This window comes from Emiliania huxleyi (assembly GCF_000372725.1).
Source record: "Emiliania huxleyi CCMP1516 chromosome Unknown EMIHUscaffold_132, whole genome shotgun sequence".
NCBI lineage: Eukaryota > Haptophyta > Isochrysidales > Noelaerhabdaceae > Emiliania > Emiliania huxleyi.
In genome coordinates, this window is record NW_005201269.1 from 193,752 (window position 1) to 218,289 (window position 24,538).

A 24,538-nucleotide genomic window follows, 5' to 3' on the forward strand; every position below is an offset into this window, starting at 1 on the left:
GTGGAGCAGCAGGTTGAAGTTGTTGCGCTTGACAAAGATCGCGTCGTGGTAGAAACCGCGATGCGCCTTGACGTAGCCGTGGCCGGTCTTGTGGGAGAAGGGTTGGCTGGGCTGCCCGCGCGCCTTGCAGCCCATGTTTAGGCGGCGGGCCTTCTCTTCGGTGTTGCCGAAGGCGTAGGAGTGGCCAACGGAGGCGGGCGTGCCGCCACTCGAGGCGTTGCCAACGCCCGGCGAGGAGGTAGGTCTTGAGGAGGGGCGTCCAGAGCTTGATTTCATTCACTTCATCGCACCCCCCCGGTCCCGCATGGGGTTCTGCGAGGTCGACCTTGTACCCCTCGTTGTACTGCCGGGTGAGCTCTGGTTTCTCCTTGTCGCCGTGCACGACCGGCGCGTTGGCCGGGGCGCGCATCGCGTCCGCCCAGGCGGCGAGGACGCCGTCGTGGGGCCGCCGGTGGTGGGCCTTGTTGTAAAGGTAGTCGCCGAAGAAATCGACTGGCATGCCCCGCTCGAGCGCGACCCGAAGGGTGGGAAGCGCCACGGAGAGCCAAAGGCCGAGCTTCCGCTGGAGCTCGTCCTGGAGGGTGTCGGAGGAGAGGGCGGTGGCGTACGTACCGTCGACACGGACATCGAAGGCCTTGCCGGCGAAAGGCGTTGAGGCGGAGACGAAGCGCGCGGCTTCGCGGTTGTTGACGGCGCTGTCTCCGAGGGACGGGTTGTTCTTGACGTGCACATCCCGCGCCTTGACGAGCTCCTGGTGCGCGTTCCAGTCCTTGTGATTCTTGATGGCAGCGAGCGCCCGCGGCCGCGGGTACGTGGATTTGCAAGTGCCATTGAGAATCGCGTCGGTAGCTGGAAGGGACTCGGGCTGGGGGAGCGGGACGCTCTTGGGGTAGAACTCAGTCAGGTAGCCGCCGCGGACGGTGTGGTACTTGTTTTTGTCGCGGGCGGTGCGCTTCTCGCACACCTCCTTCCAGTCCGAGAGGGCGGACTCGTAGGTGGCGATAGCTGCGGCGATGGCGCATGGCGGGGTACTTGGACGCACCTCCCTCGTCGAGGGCGAAGTCGGGGTTGTGGGCGACGAGGGTGCGCCAGTTCTTGAGGAGCGACATGGAGAAGTCGCTGTCGGCTCGCGTGAAGGCGGTGTCGATGTTGCACCCGCCCATCTCGGTCGGCAGCTGCGCCTGGAGCCACGCGAGGTCGCGGAGCGCGCCTGGGGCGAGGCGTCGGCGCGAGCAATGCCCTCAAATTGTTTTGTGTTTGCCATGGGCGCCGAGAGAACATTCCCTCGAGAGGACAAAGAAAGCCGTCGCACCCCCTCCTTGCGCAGTGTCCCCCGCTATGTGTCGCCGATTGGGGCACGCTATCCTGTGCAGTCAGGGCAAGCGGGGGCGGGGGGCAGTCCCATCTCTCCTGTGTACGGGTGGGTTCTGTCTCCAGTCTCGGAGGGGGGCAAGAAGCTAAGAAAATTTGATATTTACTTCTAGACTAGCACCGTGGAAGGCGGCGGCCATCCGCGCGTATCTAAGTGTGCGTGTCCTAAGTGTCGGTGTCTGTAGCCTCCTCCTGGAGCCTAGCAGGAAGGCGGCCGGCCGGCGGTGGGGCGAGGGGGAGGCGGGGGGGGGGGGGGGGTATGGTCCGGTCCGCGGAAGGCTGGGTCTGTCAACAGGCGGGGGGGGGTATGGTCTCGAGGTGGGTAGGTAGGTAGAAAGGTGAAGAACAGCCAGGCTCGAATCGGTAGAACCATACCATACAAAAAGTCCGAACCCGGGAAGTCGGGGTCAATGTCCTCGCTCCGAGCTTGTCTGCTCCTGCTGCTCGCGTATTCGACGCCGACATCCTCGATCAAGCTCGGACGCGCCGCGCCGGGCGAGGGACTGTCGCGGAGGGGCCTGCTCGCCCGCTCCGCCGCCTTGGCCGCGCTGCCGGCGCCGCTGTCTGCGCTCGCAGCTGGCGTCGCCTCAGATGGCACCACTGTGCGCGGAGTGAACGAGGGCATGCCGACGGGCGAAAAGGACGTGGCCAAGTTCCTCCAGCAGCAGGGCTTTCCGCCACTGCCAAAGGTCAACGGCCTGTCCCCTCTTGTGCAGTATATTGGCGCGGCGCCGCCGGCCAACATTGACGGCTCCAAGCAAAAGGAGCGCGCGTTTGACAGCACGCTGCTGGTCAAGTTCCTGTACCCGTCGGGCTGGCTCGTTGAGACGCCCACCCTCACCGAGAACGGCGAGGCGGGCAAGATCGCTGCGAACAACTATCTCAAAGGCGAGCCGCCGCCACCGCCACCGCTCCACCCCGCTGGCGGCGGCGGCGGCTCACCATGCGCCCGCGCGCTCTCCCAGGCGACTTTGCAGACTTTGTCGCCGCCAAGCTCCCGCCCGGCAAGACGCTCGAGTCGATTGACAAGGCGCCCGCACCGCAGTGCTCCCGCTCCCTCTCTTGCCCTCGCTCCTGGTTCCTCCCCCCTCCTCCTCCGCTGTGCTCCTCCCTCCCTCCCGCATCCGCCTCTGCCTCCTCGCCCGACCGGCCCCGGCGGCTTCCCCTGCGCAGGCCTTCCTGACCACCTTCCTCGTCTCCCAAATGACTGCCGATGTCTACGAGGATGTCAAGGCGCCGCCGCCGCCGCCCCCGCCGCCCTCCTCCGCTGCCCTCCTCCGCCGGCCTCCTCCTTCGCCCGCCCCGCCCTTGCACACGCCCGCGCCCCGCGCCCCGGCGCAGGTTGGCAAGGTCAAGAGGCTGACCGCGGCCGACGGCATGGACGTTGCCTACATCGACTTTGGTGCGCACGCAAACACTTTCGCCCATCCCTCGCCCATCCCTCGCCTGCCCCTCCGCCGCACCTCGCCGCACCCGCCTACCGCCACCCTCCTCTCCTCGTGAGACCCGCACTCGTCGCCGCACCCGTCGCCGCGCCCGCCCCGCGCAGGCTACACGCTGCTGACGCGCGCCGGCTTCACCGTCGACCGGAAGGGGACCGCTTGCGTGCACGTCGTCGGCGGCGCCATCGTCGGCCTCGTGACGGGCACGACGGGGCAGCGCTTCAAGTCCCTCGAGGCGGACCTGCGCGCGTGCACCGAGTCCTTCCGCGCGTACGCCGTCAAGAAGCCCGACTTCGCCTTCCTCAACGGCGCCGCCTGAGTGCCTCGATAGCAGCGAGGCGACACCGCTCAGCGCCCGCTGCGCGCGCCGTCCGCCGACCAGCGTGCAGTCTGCAGTGCAGCCGCCGAAAAGCTATCCGGGGGGGCCGCCCCTCCGTCTCTCTGTCGCGCTCTCGTCTTTTTTTTACGACCAGACCTCGCATGCGAAAAGGGCTCGTTTTTATCACTAGTAGACCAACTCCGAACTCGGACTCGTCGTGCCTAGAGCCTAGTGCACCCTAGAGACGCCTATAGAGGCTAGAGCGCCTCCCGCCTACGCTGCCTTGGCCGCCACCTAGCACCTCTCACTTGGCCACCTAGCAACCCCTACTGTCTCGGTCGATCGCGCGTGTGTCACTCCTGGACACTGACCCCCCACGCCCGCCCTACGCTGCCTGTGACCGTCTCTCCCTGAGCTCGAGCCGGCAACCGCGGCTCTCGACTGTGGGGGCGCGTCAGACGATGATGGTGCGAGTCTCTCCCGAGTCGGGGACGAGCTTGAGGAACTCGGTGTCGCCGACGCCCTTGCTCTTTCGCAGCTCGAACCACTGCTTCGCCTCGGCCTTGGCGAGCACGAGGAGCAACTTGCCCGCCCTGCAGTGCGGGAGGAGGGGTGGCTGCACCCGCCGCCCGAGGAGGAGGAGGAGGAGGAGGGTCCTACTCGCGGACGGGCGGGGCGCGGGCGCGGGTGCTCTCTTCCCTGAGCCTTGTCGAGCCTCTCCCTCCAGGCTTTGGCTCCTCGCGCCCGGCTTCGGCGGCCAGCGGGGCGGGCAGGGCGGGTTCGGGTCCTCGGGACAGGGAGGAGGCGCGGCACCCCGCGCGAGAGGCTCACACTCGGAGAGACGCGCCTCCCCGCCCCTCGCCCCTCCTCCCCGCCCCTCCTCCCCGCCCCTCGCCCCTCCTCCCCGCCCCTCGCCCCTCCTCCTCCCCGCCCCTCCGCAACGCGTCTCCCCCCCCCTCCCGGGCCGTCGCTGCCTCGTCTTGAGCGCGCAGCGAGCTGGCTCCACCTCCTCGTGCAGCAGCGGCACCTGCGCGCAGGGCACATAACGCACCCGTTGCGACAGACATACCACCCTCGCCCATCGTTTTGCCAAACACGGCCATGTGGTCGGAGGGGGTGGAGGTGGTGGAGCCCTCTCCCGCCCGTGAAGCGGTGCAGCGCCGCGGGCGGAGGGCACGCACGTGCAGCCGCAGCAGCCGGCCCGCCGTCGTCACGCGCAGGTCGAATGAGCGGTGCCGCACGTCGCATCGGATCGCGCCTGCGCGGCGGTGGCGGCAGCGAGGGGTGAGAGGTGAGAGGCTGCGGGCAGGCAGCGGGGGCGAGAGGGAAGAGGCGGCGCCTGCGGGCAGCGATCCGGCGCCGGCGAGCGGGATGTGGAGCTTGACGAGCGCATCGGTGTCCTCGAAGGAGAAGGAAGAGATGGTCGCCTCGGGCGCGCCCGCGGCCACCCGCTCCACACACGTGCGCTGTGGCTGCGGCACTGGCGGCCGCTCCGGGTCGCCGGCCTTGCCCACCGAGTAGTAGTAGGAGTGCTCTCCCATCCTGGCCTGGCTCGACGCAATCGCCGAGCCCTCCTTGGCAGTCACCCGTGCGGGCCCGCTCGACGCCGCCGCCGGCGCCGCCGCCGTGACTGCGGGCGGCGCCGGCGCCGCCGCCTGAGGCGCAGCGTCGGCTGTCGGTGGGCCCTCGACCGAGACGAAGAGGTCTGCCCCGTTCGATAGACCGCACGGAAGCAGCGCGCCGCACGCGATCGCGGCGCCGCGCGAGTCTCGCAGGTGGAGGCCTCCCGGCGCGAGCGGCGAGCCTGTCTGCTTGGAGTAGGCGTGCGCAAAGCGCTCGAGGACGGCGGCGGCGCCAAGAGCCTCTCCGCCGACGGTACATTTCATCGTGAACTCGGGTGAGCTCTCCTCGTAGTGGAGGTAGAGGGTCGTATCGGCGGTCAACGTCATGCGTTCGCTCACCTGGCCGAAGAGCCTGCGCGTGGTTGTCTGGCCTGACCAACAGGGTTCCGGCTCCTACCCGGAGAGGGGGTCTGGCGACTGACTCGCGCCAAAACGCCCTACCTACCTACCTATTGCGGGCGCCAACCGCCAGGCTCCGTGCCCCACCTACCTACCTGTTCCCAGGCCGCGCTGCGAACGAAGCGAAAAATCCCCGTTGAGCCCTCTGTGAATAGGCTCCCAGCGCCCGCCGCACCCGTCTCGGCTGGCGTCCCAACCGCAGGCGACTCGTCTGGCATGGCCCCGTTCGCGGCTAAACGCGCCGTCTCCCGCCCGCGCGAGTGGAAGCGGTTTTCCCACTCCTCTCTTCGGGTTTTTTATTTACCCCTCCGCCCCTGGGAAGTCGGAAAAGACAAAAGAGATTCCTCGGCCGAAGAACTCACCGGATTTGCTGAAGTTTTTTCGTTGTCATAAACATAATAATGTGTTGTGAAGATGATTTTTCTGATGGTCGTGCTAGTGTCTGGTGTCTACTAGCTCCGAGTAGAGCTAGAGGGGGGGTTCCGCTGCTAGGGGAAACCCGGAGCGCAGAGCCAACCCTCGGAGACCCGTGTTTATTTTACGGCCCGCTTTCCCTGCGAACGCGCACCCCCCCCTAGGGCAGGGGTCAGGGCTCTCTAGCCCGTAGCCCGATGCCAATCATCCGGCCCGCTGGGTGCGCTTCTTAGCTCCCCACCCCGGCCCTGGATGTGAGGTTGATGACTGCACTCCAAGTGCTCCAAGTGCTGATGATTTTCCTGGCCATCCGCACCGGCATCAGCCTGACAAACAAACTGCTGCTCCACGAGACGTTCGGCGGCGGCTTCTCGCCCACCGCCGTTCTCAAGCTGCGCCGCCTCGCGCGCAAAGTCGCGCGCGGCAGCGTCGACCGCACGGCCTACTCGCCCAAGTACTCGCTCTCTTTTATGTCCCACCATGCAGAGCGCATCTCTCTCTCTGACTCTGTTGTGCGAGGCCGGTGAACCGCGCCATTCGCTCTCACCTGGCAACCCTGTCTGCACGTCTCGCGCGCGCGTGAACAGGGCTCCAGGCCCCAAATGACGTGTGAGTGTTAGAGTTGTTTGGTATTGCTAAAAATCTCTCTCTCAGCCTGACCCTGACCGGAGGCTGGGCCTCCCGCGTGCCGCGACGAGGAGAGGAATTTTTTGTCGCGTACAATTCTGGCAAACTTTCTCCACTTTTCGTTCCACCATTCGATTCCTCGAGTGTTCGCGATTCATGCCTTTAAGCTTTACTGTCTGCATCCATGGCAGCGGCGAGCGGGCAGAGTCCCCCAGTCGCCACAACGCCAGTCCACCACACTCCCCACCCGCACCCCCAGTCGGCCGCACACGTTAACTTTAACGCACCTCCAGCAGGACTCCTTCACTTTACCTTCCATATTTTCTACTCAACAACAATGGGCACCGACGCTACCCCACGACGATAAACCCGACTCACAGTGGGAGCTACGATGTGTGCGCGGCGCTTCCGGCGGCCTCAAGAGCGACGAACCCGCCGCGATGTGTCGCAGAGAGAGAGGAATTCCGCTTCCTTAAGCTACCATCCCTTGGCCTCGCTCTGCACAGCGCATGCATGTGCGCAAGTTTTGACTCGCGGCGCCAGTGGCCCGGCTGCCTGCGCCAAACGCGGGATGAAGACCGCGCGCGCCTTCGTCAGATGCGGGGATGGGTGACCGGGGGAGCAAACCAGCGCGCATATGCGGTGGCGCAAGCGGCGCGCCTAGGACTGCTGCTGCTGCCGCTTCGCGTACCACTCTGGCACCAGTCGGTGCTTGATGCCGGGCGCGTGCTCGAAGAGCTCCTGCGGCTTGAAGTCGAAGAGCGGCGGCGGCGGCCGATTGCTCGGCGGTATGCACAGGTCGGGCGCGCGCAGCTCGTCGAAGAAGGGCATCGCGCAGCCGTCGAGGGGCTTGGCACGCGTGTCGGGGGCGTACCGGAGGAACGAGCTGACGAGCTCGATGGCGTCCGGCGGCGTGCGCGGTCGGAAGACCTGCTCGCGCGCGGCCGGCGTGGTGAGGCGGGAGACTGGCGCGCGGTCGGCGGCCGAGGGGGGAGGAGGGCGGCGCGCCTTTGCCCACGGGTGCGGCTTGACCTGCGGGAACTTGTACTCCGTGTAGTTTTGGTTCATCGACTGGATCTCGTCGAGCGTCGGCGTGCCCAGCACCTTGATGATCTCGACCAGCTGGTCGACGCCAGACTCGCCCGGAAAGAGGGGCACGCCCAAGAGCAGCTCGGCGAGCACGCAGCCCGCGGACCAGACGTCGATGCAGCAGCTGTAGTCGGTGGCGCCAAAGATGAGCTCCGGCGCGCGGTAGTAGCGCGAGCAGATGTACGACACGTTTGGCTCCCCCTTGACCAGGATCTTTGCGCTCCCAAAGTCGCACAGCTTGAGCACGTGGCTCGTCGGGTCGACGAGCAGGTTCTGCGGCTTGATGTCGCGGTGGCAGACGCCGAGGGAGTGGATGTAGGCGAGCGAGCGGCAAAGCTGGTACACGTACAGCTTCAGGTGCAGCAGCGGGAAGACCTTCTTGGCCTTTGCGTAGTGGCGCGAGAGTCCGTACACAGTCTCGGGCACAAAGTCCATCACAAGGTTGAGGTACGTGTCATCTGCCTGCAGCGCGGGGCGCGGGCGAAGCTCGGGGTCGACGCCCCGGCGAGGGGGGGGGGGGGAGGGGTCGGTGTGGCCAGTGCGGCGTGCGCCTTCTCCCCCTCGGTGTAGAAGAAGTGGTGGAGCGTCGTCACGTTGACGTGGTTGTCGAGCATCTTCATGATCTGGAGCTCGCGGTTCTTGAAGCGCTTGTCCTGGAGCACCTTCTTGATGGCCACCTCCTGCGCCGGCGTGGCGGCCGCGCTTTTCAGAGGCCGCCGCGGCGCCGCAGCTGCGTTGGCCCGCGCGCAAGGAGAGGGCACGGCCGCAAGCGGGCGCGGAGGCGGAGGGGGGGGGGGGGGGACGCGGTTTCCTTGTCATTCTGCTTGACGTGCGCCCGGTAGACGACGCCAAAGGAGCCGTTGCCGATGACACGCTCATTGACAAAGACCCAGCGCGACGGAGGGTCCGCTCCGCCGTTACTACTGCTCGCCCCGCCGCGCGCATCGCTGCCTGCGGGAGAAGGCGCCGCAATCAGCGCCTTGCCCTCCAGGGTAACCAGCGCCGCGAGCTGTCGCCCGGGCAGGGTGGCGCGTGCGAGCGAGGGGGGAGGGGCGTGGCGCGCGCGAGCTGCGGCGTGGCGGCGCACCGGAGATGGTCATCGATTTGAGGTCTGCTTCTGTCGACGACGATGCCTTTGCCATCGCCGGCTGACCTGCGCGCGAGCGGCGGGAACTGAGCACGCCGTGGCTGGCTGCCCCGACGGTGCATGCTGGTGAGCGGCGGTCGTCCGTGTGCGCGCCCAGCCGCCCTGCGCTGCGGCTCTGCGCTGCGGCGGTGCTGTGCCGCGACGCCGCACAGCGTGCACCGCACGCGCGATCGCCGGCTGCAGACTGACAGGGCGCTTCAAGGAAGCGGACGGCGGCGCGCTAGGCGGAGTGTGCCCGCCCCGGCGCGCTGCGGAAGCTAGGCCCCGCGCCTGGGTGGCAGCCTTCTGCTCGCTCGCTGGACCGCCTTTTGGCTGCGGCGTCTAGAAAAGAATTTTACCGGACCCACGGCACTGGCACGGGCAGCTTGAACAGCGCTTCATTCGAATGGCGTTCGCCTCGGACGGCCTGAGGGCCCAACTTCAGAATCGTGCTTTGAGTTGGGTTGTTTCGTGTTCATAAGTCTTTTCTCCCCGCAACTGAGGGGGTGGTTCCGGAGTTCGACGCTCCGGTCCGTTTCGCGCCCAGCCAAGGTAGCGACGATGCTCTCGACGCTACGACACACTGGCGGCAAGAGGAAGGAAAGGGAGAGCGGAGCCGCTGCTGATGAGGACCACGGCGATGGCGACGGCTATGCCATCAAGATGCTGCAGCGTCTCCTCGATGTTGCACGGCCCAAACAAGCAACTTCTCGATCACTGGCCGACACACTCGAGCTCGTAGTTGACGATGGAGTGTCCACGCAGCGAAATTGCAAGGAGGCACGTACATCGTCGGCGGCAAAGAGCGCGCCAACGCAAAGAGGCACCTGCGTCATGAGCCGGAGACGAAAGGCGTTATGCGCATGGTGCTAGACGCGGCCGGCGAAGATGATCTGCCGCAGGCAAGCTGCTGCTGCTACTGCCGCTGCCGCACGTAGCGCTCGCGCCCAACCAGTCGCAGCCCCCGCGCCTGCAGGTGCTCGAGCTCGTCTCGAAGCTTCAAACCAGCGCTGGCCGCGCTGCGCTGGTCGAAATGTACGGAGCAAAGCACGAATGCGCCGACGCCGCCGAGATGGCAGATGACGATGATGATGTCGATGCGAGCCGCTGCGTCCCGCCCGCAGGGACCAAAGTAGCGCTGTGCAAGCTTGCTGCCCACACCGTCATGAATGAGCAGAGTGGCACAATCGTCAACTACTCAGCTGAAGCTGATCGGTACGTGGTGCAGCTCGAGGATGGAACGCGCGTGCGAGTGTGTCGTGGCAACTTACGCCTCGAGGCGCTGACAACTTATGATTTCGCTCATGCCATCGGCGAGACCTGCACTGCTTTCTCACGTCTCGCTGCTCGCCACGTGGTGGGCGGCGGTCGTCGCGTGGGTCCGTGTGCGCGCCCAGCCGCCCTGCGCTGCGGCTCTGCGCTGCGGCGGTGCTGTGCCGCGACGCCGCACAGCGTGCACCGCACGCGCGATCGCCGGCTGCAGACTGACAGGGCGCTTCAAGGAAGCGGACGGCGGCGCGCTAGGCGGAGTGTGCCCGCCCCGGCGCGCTGCGGAAGCTAGGCCCCGCGCCTGGGTGGCAGCCTTCTGCTCGCTCGCTGGACCGCCTTTTGGCTGCGGCGTCTAGAAAAGAATTTTACGGGACCCACGGCACTGGCACGGGCAGCTTGAACAGCGCTTCATTCGAATGGCGTTCGCCTCGGACGGCCTGAGGGCCCAACTTCAGAATCGTGCTTTGAGTTGGGTTGTTTCGTGTTCATAAGTCTTTTCTCCCGGCAACTGAGGGGGTGGTTCCGGAGTTCGACGCTCCGGTCCGTTTCGCGCCCAGCCAAGGTAGCGACGATGCTCTCGACGCTACGACACACTGGCGGCAAGAGGAAGGAAAGGTCCCCTGTGCAAGAACCGTGCGGCAAGATGCGGTAGGTAGACATTCTACCTCCCATCCAACCCACCGAAACCCGTATGGATGGGTTTTACCGCCGCCTTTTACCATCCATAGCCGTCGGGTTTTACCTCGCGTTCTCTTGGTGTCGTCTATGGTTTGCTAGACCCATGAGACCATCCTCGCCGCGCTATCGGGCGCCTCCACCGCCGCCCTCAGCCACGCCGCTACGACCGTCGGAGGCGTCAACTCCGCCGTCACATGGTATCAGCTCTGATCGCGGTCCAGCGCCAGCCCAACACGCCAATCCACCCGCAGGCTCAGCGCCTGCCATGCGGCCGCCGCCACCAGTGCTGCGGCCGCCACCGCAGCAGCTGCCGCCACTGCCCACCGGCCCGCCACCAGGGACGACTGGGCACGAGCCACCCGTCGGGCACGTGCCGCCCGCCGGCTCCTACGCATCACCATCGCAATGTGGTGCGGCATCGCACAGCCAATGCGCAATGCCGATGCAGCCGGTCCCGCCGGCCCAGCAACTGCATATGCATGGCGGGTGTGGAGCCCCACAGCCCTTCTTCAGCCAGCCCTTCTGCGCCAGCGCCGGCCAGCTGTACTCGCAGCCCGCTATGTATTCGCCGCAGCAACAGTACGGCATGCCGCAGCAGTGCATAATGGACCCGGCATTGCCCCCCTTCATGCAGGGCATGGCTCAGCCAGGAGGCTCCATCCACCCTGCCCAGTGGGAGCAGCAGGCCTACTGCTACCCGCAACCCGCCGGTGCATACGGCGCCATCCCGCCCCTCTGCGGAGGCGCAGGCACGTACCCGTCTCAGGCCTGGATGCCACCAGCAGCGCCACAGCCGCCGCCCGCGCCAGTGCCGCCTCCAGCGCCTACGCCTGGTGCCGGCGCCGCGCCCCCACATGCCGCCGGCTCCGCCCCTGCCAATGTCACCGTCGATGAACTACGGACGCTCCTCAACTGCGCCAGCGTCTCCGGCGCCACCTCTGCCAGCCGCAAGTCATTCAAGGCGCTTTCGGCGGCCGAGGTTAACGAGCTCAAGACGAAGCTCGTCAAGACCGACATCGTCCCCTTCATCAACCGCTTGTGGAGGAAGGCGTATCGCAGAGGCGAAATCTTCCGCCGGCTCCACGGCTTCTGGGCCAGCGGGACTCGCAGCCAGCTCGTCGCCTCTGCGGGCCGATCCCGCCCAGCGACATTGGGGGGGGTGCGGTAGGTAGACATTCTACCACCCATCCAACCCACCGAAACCCGTATGGATGGGTTTTACCGCCGCCTTTTACCATCCATAGCCGTCGGGTTTTACCTCGCGTTCTCTTGGTGTCGTCTATGGTTTGCTAGACCCATGAGACCATCCTCGCCGCGCTATCGGGCGCCTCCACCGCCGCCCTCAGCCACGCCGCTACGACCGTCGGAGGCGTCAACTCCGCCGTCACACAAGAAGAGCTCGATGGGGAGCGAGCTCTTCTCTTGCCGCACGGCTCTTCTGTGTGCCGGCACAGAGCTCCGTGCAAGCCTTTCAGCGTGATAGGAACGAGTGTATCGCTTCGACGGATCGACCGTGCTTGTTATCAAGACCGATGTGACGTACACAGTGACACATCAGACGACACATATTCTCCCACCCGCCGGGACGCAAAACGCTCTCGACGAGAGCCTGAAGAAGGCGTCCACACAGCAAGCCGCTCGGTCGATCACGTTGCTCGCTCGATGCCGGCGAGCGCATGGCACACGCCTTGGACGGTGGCGAAGCCAAAAACACCGATGGTGGCCGTCCGCTGGCGTGAGCGGCGGCGGTCGAGACCTCACCATTCGCGCCGACGACCCAACCTCACGCGGAACAACCCAACCCGGGCCAACAACCCAACCCAACCCAAAAAGCACGATTCTGAGGTTGGGCCCTCGGCCTGCCGCCGCCGGCGCACAACGCTGCCGCTGCCGAGGGCGCGGCGCGCGGCCGCGACGGCGCGCAAGCGGCCGATGATGGCCAGAGACCCGGCGTCAAGTGCCGACTCGACGGCGAGCTCGCGAGCGCGCGCGTCGGCGTCGACGACGCCAAAGGAGGCGACACCATTATGGTGGACGCCACGCACATGGCCGCTGCGGCGGCCGCCGGCACCGACAGCACCACGAAGCGCCTGCTGCACGTCGCGCTTGCGGTGCGCGACGGCACGCACATCCCTGACATCCAAAACAAGACGGCGCTCGTCACCGAGATACGCCAACTTGTCAAGAAGACACCAGGCTGCGAGGCGCAGCCGGCGAGCGCGATCAGCGTCCCCGTCGTTGGCACGTCAAGGGCCATTTGCGTCGCCTTCAGCGGCGAGAGGGAGGCGGCGGTGGCGGCGGCGGCGGCGGCGCCTCCGAACTTTTGGTAGCGGTCGTCAAAGTTGCAAGCGGCGACGCCGGCGGCAGCCGGATCGGGTGATCGCGGCGCGTCGATCCAGCAGCGGAGCATCCACCAGGGGGGTGCAGCTTTTGCTGGAGGCTCCACAGGTCCATCCACGGGCCGTGTGCCGAGGTCGAGCGTCTCGGCGGCCTCGAGGGTACGAAGGTCGGGGTATGATCGCCTCACGAGGCTCCATGTCAGCGGATTCACGCTGGCCAGGAGCGGAAGGCCCAGAGAGAACACAAAAAGCATCATAGGCAAAGGATCTCTGGACGGGGGTACAACGAAGGGGGAACAACCCACACCACACAAGACGCCAAAGCACAAAAGAATAACAAGACAGTGTACTCAGGCAGTCTCATGCGGAAGAGTCAGATATACAAAGAGCACCTAAAGGAGCAAGGCATACAGCTGTGAAGTGGTCTGACCAGGCCCCCAGCGCGGCGCCGGCACGAGTGTTCGAAGAGAATATGACGTTGGAGCCGTCGGCATCGTCGCCCGGAGTCAGCAGCCTCGACGGCACGCTGATGAGCGCGGCGGACCGCGAGGCGCTGCGGCTGGCCATCGAGGGCAACTACTGCACGGTTGTGCGCGGCTCAACTGGCTGCGGCAAGACGACGCAGCTGCCGCAGCTGCTGCTCGCCGCGGGCTTCGGGCCGGTCTGCGTGACGCAGCCGCGCCGGATGGCGGCGATCGCTGCCGCGCGGCGGGTCGCGCAGGAGCGCGGCGGCGAGGTGGGCGGCGAGGTCGGCTACGCCATTCGCTTTGAGCAAGAGTGCGGGCCGTCGACGCAGATCAAGTTCGTCACGGACGGCGTGCTGCTGCGCGAGGCGGTCCGCGACCAGGCGCTGTCGCACTACGGCGCGGTCGTCCTCGACGAGGCGCACGAGCGCTCGATCAACACGGACGTGCTCCTCACCGTCGCCAAGCAGATCCTCTCCGGGTTGCAGGGCGGGGAGGCAGCGGGCGAGGGGGCGGGCGAGGCGGCGGGGAGGGCGCGCGGGCCGCGCCGCCTCGTCGTTGCCTCGGCGACGTTGGACGCGGCCCGCTTTAGCCGCTTCTTCCGCGACGCTCCGGTCGTCGAGGTGTCGTCGCGCACGTTTCCCGTCACGGCGCAGCCTCGCCGCGTTGGGCCGGGTTTCCCCGGAGCCTTGCCTGACCCTTCCCCGGGGCCCTTTGCTCAGGTGCACCACGTCGCCAAGCCGCTCACCTCGGACGGCGCGCGGCTCGAGGCGGCGCTCGAGGTTGCGCTGCGCGTGCACGCCCAGCGGCCGGCCGGCCCAGGAGAGGACGCCCTCGCCCGCCTCGCGCCTTGTCGGAGCCTGCCCCGAGCCTCCTCGGAACCGTCGTGTAGGAGAGGACGTCCTCGTCTTCCTCGCCGGCCAGGACGAGATCTCCACGGCGGCGCACGCCGCTCGAGGGCGCGCGCCCAACCCTTCTCAACCCATTCCTCTCCAGCCATCCCTCTCCCCACACTCGCCGCCCCCCACCTCCCCGCCCGCCCTCCACACCCCCCTGCCACCCTCCCCGCCACACCCCCCGCCCTGCCTCCGCCTCCGCACCGACCTCCCGGCCGCTGCACCGCGTCAGGCTCGCCGAGCAGCTCCTCGAGGCGGACCCGGACGGGCCGCGGCTGCAGGTGCACCCGCTGCACGCCTCGCTCCCCTCGGCGGACCAGGCGCGCGTCTTTCGGCCGCCGCCGCCGCGCACGCGCCGGCTCATCCTCGCGACAAACATCGCCGAGACGTCGCTCACGCTGCCGGGCGTGCGCACCGTCATCGACGCCGGCGTCGCCAAGGAGAAGCGGTACGAGCGCGACCGCGGCATGGAGGTCCTCTTCCACCCCACACCACAGACACACACACTCACACACACACACACACACACACACACTCACACACACACACACACACACACACACACACACACACACACGCACGCACGCACACCGCACGCACGCACACACACACACACACACACACACACGCACACACACACACACACACGCACACACACACGCACACGCACGCGCACACACCACAACACACACACACACACAAGCACACACACATCGCCCACGCGCACCGGGCTTTGCACGTTGAATGCCGTGGGGCTCCTGTCGTCAAGACGTGGAGTCGCGAGGGCTGCCTGGCCCCTTGCCCCACCACCTCGTGCGCCCTTGTGCGGAGAAGCCTAGCTTACCCTCCCTTACCATAGGTCCTGTCGGTAGTCCCGATCTCGCAGAGCAACGCGGTGCAGCGCGCCGGCCGCGCCGGCCGCACGGCGGCGGGCGAGGTGTGGCGGCTGTACAGCGAGGATCAGCTTGCGGGGATGGCCTCCGAGCCCCAGCCCGAGATCCGGCGGTCCAACCTCGCCAATGTGCCCCTTCCCGCGCCGGAGGGCGGCGCGAGTCTCTGGTGGCGGGTGCCTCACTCTTCTCGCGTTGGCTGCAGGTGGTCCTCTCGCTCAAGGAGATGGGGGTGGCGCGGCCAGAGGCGCTCGGCGACCGCTCGACGTCGCGATCTAGCCCGGACCGCCTCCTCACGCCCTCCTCGCTGCGAGCAGGCGCTCGACTGGCTCGACCCGCCCGAGCCGGAGGCGGTGCACGCGGCGCTGAGGCAGCTCTTCCTGCTCGGCGCGCTCGACGGGCGCGGCGAGCTCACCGCCGCCGGCGCGGCGATGGCGCAGCTGCCGCTCGAGCCGTCGCTCTCAAAGACGATGCTCACCGCGGCGGCGCTCGGCTGCCGCGACGAGGCGGCGAGCGTGTGTGCGCTCGTCTGCGGCGAGGAGGTCTTTTGCCGCGCGGGTCCGCCGTGGCTGCGCGAGGCTGCGGCCGAGTCGCGGCTGCACTACGAGAGCGCCGACGGCGACCACATGACGCTGCTCTCCGCGTACGAGGATTGGGCGCTCGTCCCGCACTACCAGCGCGAGGCGTGGTGCGCAGAGCGGGGTCTGCAGGGCCGCGCGCTGCGGGCGGCGCACAGCGTGCGCACCCAGATCCTCAGCCTGCTCTCCAAGTCCGGCCCTCGCGGCGGCGGGGAGGAGGCGACGGCGGCCCACTCCGCGGCCGAGGCGCGCGCGCGCTGCCGCCGCGCCATCTGCGCGGGCCACTTTATGCACGCGGCGCGGCGGGCGCACGCCGTCCGCGCTTTTGTCACGCTTGGTGAGCCGCCGCAGACGGTGCAGGCGCGGGCGGGCAACGAGCAGCTGCTGAGCAGCGCGACGCACGTCGTCTTCAGCGAGCTCGCGTGGGTGGGCCGGCTGGTCATGCAGCACGCGTGCGCCGTCGAGCCAGCGTGGCTGCAGGAGCTCACGCCGCGGCTGGCCGAGGCGAAGCGGGTGCTCCGGCTCGGCGGCGTGGGGGGGCACTGGCGCGGCGACGGGGAGGTCGGCGCGGGGGCGGAGGCGGGCGGAGGCGGAGGCGGGCGGCCCGCCGGCGACGAGTCGGGGCCGCCCGGCCCGGCCGCGGCGCGGCGCAACAACGACGCCACCGTGGCCGCGGCGAGGTTGCGGCTGGAGGAGCGGAGGAAGCGCGCGCGGTTGCCGTAAAGAGTGGGCGCGTTGTTGTTGGCGTGGGAAATCTCACAGCCCGGTGTGAACACGATTTGAAGGTATCCGGCGCCCAGAAAAAAAAGAACGAGTTCGTTCGTCTGGCGCTGATTGATCGCCGATGATTGATCGCCGACATTGATCGCCGACATGATTGATCGCCGACTTGACACGCACCGCGCTGCCGATCCGCGTCGACTCCGACGAGAATCGCTTCGCCACCGTGCCGAGCGACCTGCCACATCTCAAGACCGACAAACAATCGTGTTTGGCCGGCCAGCACAGGCGGCACTGGGGATCGAGCACTATATGTGCGTGGCGCCAGAAATTGTGCCGCAGGGGCTGCTCGAGGGCACCGCCGCCATATCGTGCGGGTTGAGCGCCGCGGCGGAACTGGCAATGACTGGAGCAGTCGTGAGAGAGTCTGTGCGCTGCCGGCAGAGGCGGCAGAGGCGGCGGAGCGCGCGTCAAGAGAGGTTAAAAAAACGAAGCTGCTCGGAAAAGAGAAAAACAATGGTTTTTTACGGCGGCGCGCACTCCACCCCACCCCCGGGCACACCCAGACGCGCCAGTCCCGTGCCCAGTGTCGTGCGAGGGAGCTCTGGCTTCCCAACGACCAAGCGATGGCCGACGAGGAGCTGGCCGCTTTGCGGGAGTCGTCAGCCTTGCACCCGGCGTGCGAGGAGGCGGCGTCCGACGAGGAGCACGATGAGATCTTTCGCCACCTGTGGTGGCGCGTGGTGCCCGTCCTGTGGCTCGGCTACGTGCTCAACATCGTCGACAGAACCAACCTGGGCTTCGCGGCACTTCAGATGCAGCAGGACCTCGCTCTGACGGCGCAGTCATTCGGCGTGGCGTCCGGCTTCTTCTACCTCTCGTACGGGCTGATGCAGGTGCCGTCGAACCATCTGGCGAGCCGGATCGGGCCCGTCCGTGTGCTCGCCGTCTCAACCATATCCTGGGGTGCGGTGTCGGCTGCGACGTCGCTCGTCGGCGACGCCGCCGCGCTCTGCGCGCTGCGCTTCCTCCTCGGTCTCGCCGAGTCCGCCTTCTACCCCGGCTGCCTGTTTCTGCTCTCGCGCTGGTTCCCGCCGCAGTCGCTCGGCCGCGCGGTCGCCCTCTTCGCCACCGCGACGTCGGCGGGCGGGCTGCTCAGCACGGCGGGCTCGGGCCTGCTCATGCAGCTCACCGACGGCGTGCGCGGCGTGCGCGGCTGGCGTTGGCTCCTCCTCCTCGAGGGCCTCCCCGCGATTGCGCTCGGTGCCTGCACGCCCCTCCTGCTCGCCGAGTCGCCCGAGGCGACGAGCTGGCTGCGCGGCTGGCCTCCCCGCCGCCGCGACGCGCTCCTCGCCGCCGTGGGGCGAGGCCGCCGGAGCGCCGCGCCGCCGCCGCCGCTGAAGCGCTCGCTGCGCACCACGCTGCGCGAGCGGCGGACGTGGATGTTTGCGGTGCAGTACGTCGGCTGCAGCATGATGCTCAACGTGTCGCGCTTCTTCCTCCCCACGCAGCTCCGCGAGGCGCTCCCCGCCGGCACCTCGCCCGCGCAGGTCGGCAAATCCGTCCGAGACTCTTCCGAGACACTTCCGAGACACTTCCGAGACACTTCCTCCGAGGCGCTGCCGCACATGTGTGACTCCGCCTAGTGTGGAGATGCCGTGTCCCGTGGGGCCTTGTTGTCCTAGCACGGGGGTACCCGTGTGGACCGGAGGTGACAGCAGCAGCAGCAACAGCAGCTGCCGCACTCTACCGCGCAGGTCGGCTGGCTGCTCGCCGTCCCCGCCGTCGCAAAGGTGGCCGCCATGCCGCTCGTCGCGCGCTACACCGACGCAGGAGGGCACGCCCGCCGGCTCGCCGCCGTCGTGCGGCTCCTCGGCGCCGGCGCCGGCCTGCTGCTGCTCGCCGCCACCGCGATGGTCGTTTCGTCGGGTCCGCCCTCCCTCGGCCTCGTCTCGCTCGTCGCCGCCGCCGACGTGGCGGTGCAGACCGCGGTGCCCGTCTTTTGGGCGCTGCACATGGGCGGGCTGCCCGCGCCGCTCGCGCCCGCGTCGATCGCCGTCGTCAACTCGGTCGGCAACCTCGGCGGCTTCCTCGGCCCGTCGCTCGTCGGCACGGTGCACGACGCCACCGCCGGGGAGAAGTGCGGTGGCCAGTGCCCGTGGGGGTGGGGCCTACTCGCCGTCGGCTTGGCGTTCGCCACTATCACCGCCGCCGTCTCGCTCGGGCCGGCCGGACAGTACCGCGAGCCGCAGCTCTGACCACCGGTATGCATGTGGCGATCCCGACTCGGGAGTCTTTGCGGCCGAGGCGTGTGTTGCTGCTGGTTCGAGGGAGAGCGCGTGAGCATATATCGCTGGTTTGTGCGCAGTTTTGGGAAGAAACACGTGCATAAGACCATAAGTCTCTCTCGCGTACAGTATATGTGTCTGCCAGACTCTACTCCCTGTGCGGTCTCGGTTTGAATTCTGATATCATGATTCGTGTTTCTACGGTCTGCCGCACACCTCACGCCTCTCCGTGCGCGTGCCTCACCTCTGCTCGACAGCCGCGGCCGCCTCGAGCGGCTGGATGGTCAGGCTCACGCCGTGGCGCGCCTCAAAGGCGGCCGCCTCGGCCTGCAGCTGCGCAAAATCGGGGTGCCGCTCGCTCGAGACGACGGCCGAGAGGCAGAAGAGGTCGCCCTCGGCGCGCGCGGTGACGGCTCGGCTCACCCCCGTCTCCACCGCCCTGGCGGCGGCCTGCCGGTACGAGGGCGTGCGGCGGGCCGCGTGCCCTGGGGCGCCATGGTCGCCGCCGTCGGTGGCATGCGCGGCGCCGGAGTAGACGCGCGAGTCGAGCGACTGGATGTTGAGGCCGTGTGTCGCGAGGAAGGAGGAGACGCGGGAGACCAAGCCGGGCTGGTCGACTCCAAGCAGCTCGACACGCGCGCACGCCGCGCCGCCGAGCGAGGGGCGCCGGCCAATCTTGCCCTCGGGCGTCGAGACGTCGATCCGCGACGTCTCCACGCGCAGCCCGCCCTGCCTGCCCGCCGCGACGAGCGACTTGCGCAGCGCGTCCGCCCCGCCGGACGGCGCCGACACGACCATCATGAAGGCGATGTCGTCGCCGATGGTGATGATCTTGGAGGCGGAGATGTTTGCGCGCGCCGCCGAGATGCACTCGCTCAGCCGCGCGACAAGCCCGAGCCGGTCGGCGCCGTACGCAGTCACAAAGATGTGCGCGTCGCCGACTGCGAGGCCGGGCTGTGGCGCCGACTCCTGCTCCGAGCTGACGAAGCGCTCCATCGCCGGCAGCCGGACGCGGTACGAGTAGGCGAGGCTCCGCATCGCAATCGTGCTCCCGACCCCGAGCACAATGGCCGCCGGCCGCGCCACCACCGAGACGAGGCCTGCGTAGAGCGCGGCGCCGGCGAGCGCGGTGGGCGCGTACAGCGCACCCGCCTCGCCCTCGCCAGAGTAGAGGATGCCTGCGGTGGAGGGGACGTGTGCGACGCGGCACGGCGGGCGCGGCATCGCGGTGGCGCGGCGTGGCGCGCGCCCTGGTTGCGCCTCCCGACGAGGACGTCGCGGACCAGCCCACCGCAGGTGGCGGTGAGCATGCCGCAGAGGCAGCAGACGGAGAAGGGCATGGCCGCCGAAATGGCCGCCTGCGCGCCGACGACAGCGAAGGCGCCCAGGCCCAGCGTGTCGCCCAGGAAGAGCGCGTCCGCGCGCAGCAGCCCCACGGTCTCGAGCGACTCGGAGCCAAAGAAGGTTGCGAGGCCGACGCCGATCGAGAGGAGGAGGAAGGATGTCTCCCGGAACCAGAAGACGGGCAGCCGGCCGAGCAGCACGTCGCGGACGGTCCCGCCGCCGAGCGCGGTGATGGTGCCGACAAAGACGCAGCCGAGCGTGTCCATGCCGGCCTGGCCGGCGACGAGGCACCCTGAGGCAGCGAAGGCGGCCGTGCCGAGGTAGTCGAGAAAGACGAGCCCGGCTGGCACGGTCTCGAGCACAGAGACTGGGCCCCACCGACGGCTCCTGCCCTCGCGCGCCGTCTTTGTCCGTCCGCCGGTGCCTGTGCAGAGGCGAGCCGCAGGCGGGCGAAGAAACGGCAAGCAGGCGCGGTGGAGCGCCGACGGCGCGCTGAGCGGCGCGCGCAGCGGCGTGCGGAGCGGCGTGTGAAGCGAGCAGCGGGCGAAGGAGCCGAGCATTCGGCCGGCGCGGGAATTTTTCGCAAACAAAGAATTTTTTCGCAGCCGTTGAAGAGGCACGAGGAGGGCGGCGACATCAACCGACTATGGAGGACCAGTCGCCAGACGACGCAGGGCAGACGACGGGGAGCCGGAGCAGACGCGCAGGGCGAGACGAGGGAGGGAGCAGGACTTTGCGGAGATCAGCAGGAGGATGTACGAAGAGATTAGGAAATAAAATATTCTTACCTTCAAGCCCCCCTCCGAGACTAGGGACAGAACCACACCAGTATAGACCAGAGGGTGTGCGCCTCGCCCCCACTTGCCCTGACTGCACAGGATTGCGTGCCCCGAAAGACGGCGACACATAGCGGGGGACACTGCGCCACGGTGACGGCGCCTTCTAATCCGGATCGATCCTTCTCATGCTCAGCAATCGCCGCCTCAGCATCCTCCTCTTCCGATTCTCGTTGCTCTTCTTGAGCGCAATCTTCAAGCCAAACAGTTCTCACAAATAGCCTCAAGCTCAAACAAACGCATAGGAGCCTGTGTATGCTGGTCCTCTTTGAACGATCCGCGCGTGAGGTAGCATAGGGCCTTGTTGGCAGCAGCCAGCTTGTTGCGCTGCTTCGTTGCGATGAGCTGATTGGGATCGCAGAAGTGCATGCCAAGCACCGCCACGATCTTGAAGCAGAACACATCGCAACCGCATCGTCCGCACTGCCATCGGCATGCCGCGCCCGCCGCTTCGCCGCAGCCGCCTTAAGACACGCATAGCGGCAGCACATGGTACGGTGCGCGTACTTGAGCAGGAGTTGCGCGCCGCAAGTAGCGCACTGGCCCTGGGACAAGGCGATATGGCGTCGTGCGCGGCATACCTGTTGTTGTCAATAAAATTCCACTCCAGAAACATTCCACTTCGAAGTCGCACCGGACGGTAAGCATGTTAGCTCTGCGCTCAAACCGCAACGCGCTGCGCGTTGCGCACGCCAAGGTTTCGTTGCAGGAGCGGCGAGCCGCCTCCAACGCTTGCGCCATCGCGGTCCTCGGCGGCCGCTTCCAGACCGTTCCGGAGGCGATGCGCCACCCGGACTTTGCAGACGCGACGCGATCACTCGCCGATAAGGCATTCGCGGCTATGAAGGACGAGCCTGATGCCAAAGCCGCTGCCGTCTGGGTGCTGGAGGCGAGCACACTTGTGTTGCGGGTTGGGTCAATGGGAGGGTGTACTGCTGTTTCTGCAGCCATGTGGAATGGGTGGCACGGCGCCGCAGAAGGTGCTGGGACTGCCATGCAGAAATGCTGCCATGTGCAGTGCGCGGCGGCTTTGGAGCTCGCCTCGGGCGGTTCCCACAAGTCCGTGCGGAGGTCCTGGCGGCCAGCAAGTCGCAGAGCACGCCGCGCAGCGCAGAGCGCGCCCCGGCGCCGAATAAGTATATAAGATTTTCTGCACCGAGGTGGAATTTTATTGATACCAACAGGTACGTTGGTCGGGACGCGTCCACAGGTATTTTTCGGGTAAACCTGGACTTTTGCAGGTATACCCGGGTTTTACCGGGAGTTGGCCTTGTGTCGTCTAAGTTCATGGCCCCCGACCATGCAGCGTCTAAGTCCGAGCCCGGCTCCGTGCGGGGGCTAAGTTGAGCGCTCGCTCGCTGCAGAGGCTAAGAGCGACCCTCTAGCCCTACTACCCAACCATTTCCCACTCCACTCCGCTGCTCCACTCGCCTGCCGCACTGGTGAGGACCGTTTTGCGGTCGCCGCCCCCGCCCCGGTTTTTACGCCCCCCCCCCCCCCAGGCGAACGGCAACGAGCGTTTCGGCGCGCGGGATTATGAGGGCGCGCTGCACCGTTTTTCGGACTTTTAATTCAAGGTAGTCAGCATTGAATTGTTCCCCAGGCGCGCTTGTCAGACACGAAGGTGGAAGCCCCAAAAGGACTGTGGAAACGGGGGGGGGCGCCGCAACCAAGGATCAGTTGTATCTAGATCGGGCGAGGACCCCCCCCCCCCCCCCGGGTAGTTCGTGTGACCCCCCTGAGCGCGTGAGTGGGGAGCAGGAGAGAGAGCTTTTGTGGTGTTGGTGTACGCAATAACGGGACAGGGTGATTGTTCTCTCTATCTCATCTTCTAGGCTCTTAGCATGAGCTGCGCCCTGTGTCCGACCCCTTTTGCGCAGCAACACGCCTTAAACTTTCAGGCCCTCCAAATTCGGGTCGGAGCGTACGTAGCGGAGTGTTGGGCCCCGAGTTTGAAAAGGGCGACGGACGCTTGCGTCCTAGCCTCCAACAACGCCTCCCCGGCGCAGAGGGGCCCCCGGAGGGATGCACAACCGCTCCACACCACGCCGCTTGCGGCGGTCCTCTTCCCAGTTCCGCAAGATCAGCGTTTTTTTCGTGTTCTAAGGGCGTGCGTGCTTCGGGGTTGGTGTGAGACACTGCGCTCGCTCATTCGGCCACGCGCAATGGGCCAGGAAACCTCGCGCTTCGTCGAGACAGCGCGCACCGCTGCCAAGAAGCTCACCGCCGATTTTGGCGGCGACAGCGACGGCACTGAGCTCGTGCTGTGGGAGGGCGTGCCGGACGACGTGCGGTGGCTCGTAATATCGCACGTCAAGCTCCTGCTCACCAACGATCCGGAGGCGCTCTGCTTCCGGCCCGACCAGCTGGAGCCCACAGACTCGCCCGACCACGAGCTAGACGACCACGAGGCGGCCGCGGCCGCGGCGGCGCTGCGGGACCGCGGCCTCGGGCCGCTGATTCAGAAGGCGATCGACACGCTGGTCCCGGGCAGCATCTCCGAGGCGACATTCTGGGAGCACTTCTTCTGCCACGTGGACGTGCTCAAGGTGAAGATCGTCTCCGACTATTTGCGCGCGCAGGAGCTGTGCGCCGACGCGCGGAAGCGGAAGCAGGAGGAGTGGTTGTCCGCCTTCGACCGCTGCGACGAGTCGCTGCAGATGGACCTCAAGCGCGCGGCGGAGCACATCGCCATGGACGTGTATCGCGCCACCGACGCGCCAGGCGCCTCTGAGGCGGACAGCCGCCGCCGCGCCGAGGAGATAGCGCTGAGCGAGTTCGGCAGCGCGGCGCGGTGGACGCCGGGCACGACCGAGGCGTGGCTAGACTACACCGAGGACGGGCCGTGGGAGATCGCGCGCTTTCTGCAGAAGCGTCTCGCGCGGCGAGCGCGCGAGAGCAGAGAGAGCGCCGCCGCCGCCGCCGGTGGCATGCCCAGCGCTCCGGCGGGGACGCCGGTCGCGGCGTTGCGCATGCAGCGATCGTTCACCCCGAGCGCCGGCTCCGACCTGCCCACGCCCGCCTCGACGGCCACGCTGACGCCCGAGCCCATGGATTGATGAGCGGCCGAACACACTCGAACACACACATGAGCGTGCAAGTCACGAGAGGGGAAATCACCCCTTTTTTAGGGGGGAATGAGCGGCCGACACACGTGTGTACGCGCCTCGTGCTCTCTTTTTGTGTCTTGAGTCTTGTACGTTGTAGCCCGCGCGCGTCTGCGCTCTGCCGTCTCTCGCGGTGTCTAGTGTCTTTCGTCGTTGTGCCGCTACAACAATGGTTGACGTAAGATATATCTCAAAGAGTACTAAGTAGCATGTAGATTAGTACGCGTAGACATAAATTAATTAATATGATATATGCCGAGAGTGGAGAGATTTTGCCAGGTGTAATTTCTAATATTAAAATTATATTAATAGCTCTAGAATGCGATTTTATGAGACGAGCGATGCTCTCCACGCCCTGCACTCTCTCTCTCCCCTCAACCCCGTCTCTCTACCTCTCTTAAACTCTCCCTCAACCTCCGCGCGCTCTCTCTTATACCGCCGCCGCCCGTCCCATCCCCTGCCTCAATCCCCCCGGGGCAACGACTGCCCCCTAGCGACACACCGTACAAAACGAGCGCGGCCATGTGTCCTCGTGTCGGGCGCGCGGCGCGCGCCGCCGACATTCCGGCCTCGCGGCCAGTCACAGTAGGGCGAGGTTTTGGCCCGCGAGCGCGTGACTGCATCACGGCGCCGCGAGGTGGCTCTGCACGATCTGGGCCACCGCCGTGGCGAGGCCGGCGTCGCTGGCGCGCACCGACGCACGACACATGCCTGCTGCTG

The 24,538-nt window shown here is 67.1% G+C and overlaps 9 protein-coding genes across 9 annotated transcripts; 5 read left to right on the forward strand and 4 right to left on the reverse strand.

The window, feature by feature from the left end:
* Positions 1–1,761: 1,761 nt before the first annotated feature.
* On the forward strand, positions 1,762–3,302 carry EMIHUDRAFT_423306 (hypothetical protein). The gene is made up of 5 exons (XM_005788771.1): positions 1,762–2,259; positions 2,337–2,401; positions 2,545–2,604; positions 2,713–2,773; positions 2,921–3,302. The coding sequence occupies exons 1-5, from the start codon at positions 1,782–1,784 to the stop codon at positions 3,130–3,132; spliced, it is 876 nt and encodes a 291-aa protein (XP_005788828.1). The 5' UTR covers positions 1,762–1,781; the 3' UTR covers positions 3,133–3,302.
* A 284-nt stretch (positions 3,303–3,586) lies between these two features.
* EMIHUDRAFT_226438 (hypothetical protein) lies at positions 3,587–5,081 on the reverse strand (the record flags this gene model as incomplete). The annotated part of the gene is made up of 3 exons (XM_005788772.1): positions 3,587–3,725; positions 4,198–4,706; positions 4,824–5,081. The coding sequence occupies 3 exons, from the start codon at positions 5,079–5,081 to the stop codon at positions 3,587–3,589; spliced, it is 906 nt and encodes a 301-aa protein (XP_005788829.1).
* A 1,417-nt stretch (positions 5,082–6,498) lies between these two features.
* EMIHUDRAFT_467198 (hypothetical protein) lies at positions 6,499–10,021 on the reverse strand. The gene is made up of 6 exons (XM_005788773.1): positions 9,785–10,021; positions 8,371–8,512; positions 8,095–8,234; positions 7,835–7,963; positions 6,855–7,745; positions 6,499–6,782 (listed from the first exon to the last, which is right to left on the reverse strand). The coding sequence occupies exons 2-5, from the start codon at positions 8,423–8,425 to the stop codon at positions 6,855–6,857; spliced, it is 1,215 nt and encodes a 404-aa protein (XP_005788830.1). The 5' UTR covers positions 8,426–8,512; positions 9,785–10,021; the 3' UTR covers positions 6,499–6,782.
* Positions 10,022–10,792: 771 nt separating this feature from the next.
* On the forward strand, positions 10,793–12,874 carry EMIHUDRAFT_226441 (hypothetical protein; the record flags this gene model as incomplete). The annotated part of the gene is made up of 6 exons (XM_005788774.1): positions 10,793–11,109; positions 11,278–11,473; positions 11,650–11,739; positions 11,840–11,997; positions 12,302–12,601; positions 12,805–12,874. The coding sequence occupies 6 exons, from the start codon at positions 10,793–10,795 to the stop codon at positions 12,872–12,874; spliced, it is 1,131 nt and encodes a 376-aa protein (XP_005788831.1).
* A 286-nt stretch (positions 12,875–13,160) lies between these two features.
* On the forward strand, positions 13,161–16,314 carry EMIHUDRAFT_423307 (ATP-dependent RNA helicase). Its single transcript, XM_005788775.1, has 7 exons — positions 13,161–13,640; positions 13,692–13,881; positions 14,301–14,528; positions 14,915–15,076; positions 15,151–15,177; positions 15,263–15,838; positions 15,884–16,314. Exons 1-7 carry the CDS (start codon positions 13,168–13,170, stop codon positions 16,244–16,246), a joined length of 2,019 nt encoding a protein of 672 aa, XP_005788832.1. The 5' UTR covers positions 13,161–13,167; the 3' UTR covers positions 16,247–16,314.
* Positions 16,315–16,869: 555 nt separating this feature from the next.
* On the forward strand, positions 16,870–18,501 carry EMIHUDRAFT_110254 (hypothetical protein; the record flags this gene model as incomplete). Its single annotated transcript, XM_005788776.1, has 2 exons — positions 16,870–17,793; positions 18,001–18,501. The coding sequence occupies 2 exons, from the start codon at positions 16,870–16,872 to the stop codon at positions 18,499–18,501; spliced, it is 1,425 nt and encodes a 474-aa protein (XP_005788833.1).
* Positions 18,502–18,771: 270 nt separating this feature from the next.
* On the reverse strand, positions 18,772–20,435 carry EMIHUDRAFT_110255 (hypothetical protein; the record flags this gene model as incomplete). Its single annotated transcript, XM_005788777.1, has 2 exons — positions 18,772–19,709; positions 19,823–20,435. The coding sequence occupies 2 exons, from the start codon at positions 20,433–20,435 to the stop codon at positions 18,772–18,774; spliced, it is 1,551 nt and encodes a 516-aa protein (XP_005788834.1).
* A 471-nt stretch (positions 20,436–20,906) lies between these two features.
* Positions 20,907–21,202, reverse strand: EMIHUDRAFT_226444 (hypothetical protein; the record flags this gene model as incomplete). Its single annotated transcript, XM_005788778.1, has 2 exons — positions 20,907–21,098; positions 21,122–21,202. The coding sequence occupies 2 exons, from the start codon at positions 21,200–21,202 to the stop codon at positions 20,907–20,909; spliced, it is 273 nt and encodes a 90-aa protein (XP_005788835.1).
* Positions 21,203–23,240: 2,038 nt separating this feature from the next.
* Positions 23,241–24,025, forward strand: EMIHUDRAFT_362514 (hypothetical protein). The gene is given in 2 exon segments (XM_005788779.1): positions 23,241–23,835; positions 23,848–24,025. 1 exon segment carries the CDS (start codon positions 23,372–23,374, stop codon positions 23,768–23,770), a length of 399 nt encoding a protein of 132 aa, XP_005788836.1. The 5' UTR covers positions 23,241–23,371; the 3' UTR covers positions 23,771–23,835; positions 23,848–24,025.
* The last annotated feature ends 513 nt before the right edge of the window (positions 24,026–24,538 follow it).

Bases quoted from the DNA above. Each gene is read 5' to 3' on its own strand.
- EMIHUDRAFT_423306 (XM_005788771.1), top strand. From the start codon at position 1,782: ATGTCCTCGCTCCGAGCTTGTCTGCTCCTGCTGCTCGCGTATTCGACG. The intron at 2,402-2,544 runs GCGCCCGCACCG...TCCCCTGCGCAG, and splicing joins CGCTCGAGTCGATTGACAAG to GCCTTCCTGACCACCTTCCT. The intron at 2,605-2,712 runs GCGCCGCCGCCG...GCCCCGGCGCAG, and splicing joins ATGTCTACGAGGATGTCAAG to GTTGGCAAGGTCAAGAGGCT.
- EMIHUDRAFT_467198 (XM_005788773.1), bottom strand. From the start codon at position 8,425: ATGGCAAAGGCATCGTCGTCGACAGAAGCAGACCTCAAATCGATGACC. The intron at 8,235-8,370 runs GTGCGCCGCCAC...CTTCTCCCGCAG, and splicing joins CAAATCGATGACCATCTCCG to GCAGCGATGCGCGCGGCGGG. The intron at 7,746-7,834 runs GCGCACGCCGCA...CCCGCGCTGCAG, and splicing joins TCTACACCGAGGGGGAGAAG to GCAGATGACACGTACCTCAA.
- EMIHUDRAFT_423307 (XM_005788775.1), top strand. From the start codon at position 13,168: ATGACGTTGGAGCCGTCGGCATCGTCGCCCGGAGTCAGCAGCCTCGAC. The intron at 13,882-14,300 runs GTGCACCACGTC...CTCGCCGAGCAG, and splicing joins CCCCGGGGCCCTTTGCTCAG to CTCCTCGAGGCGGACCCGGA. The intron at 15,178-15,262 runs GTGGCGCGGCCA...CGCTGCGAGCAG, and splicing joins TCTCGCTCAAGGAGATGGGG to GCGCTCGACTGGCTCGACCC.
- EMIHUDRAFT_362514 (XM_005788779.1), top strand. From the start codon at position 23,372: ATGGACCTCAAGCGCGCGGCGGAGCACATCGCCATGGACGTGTATCGC.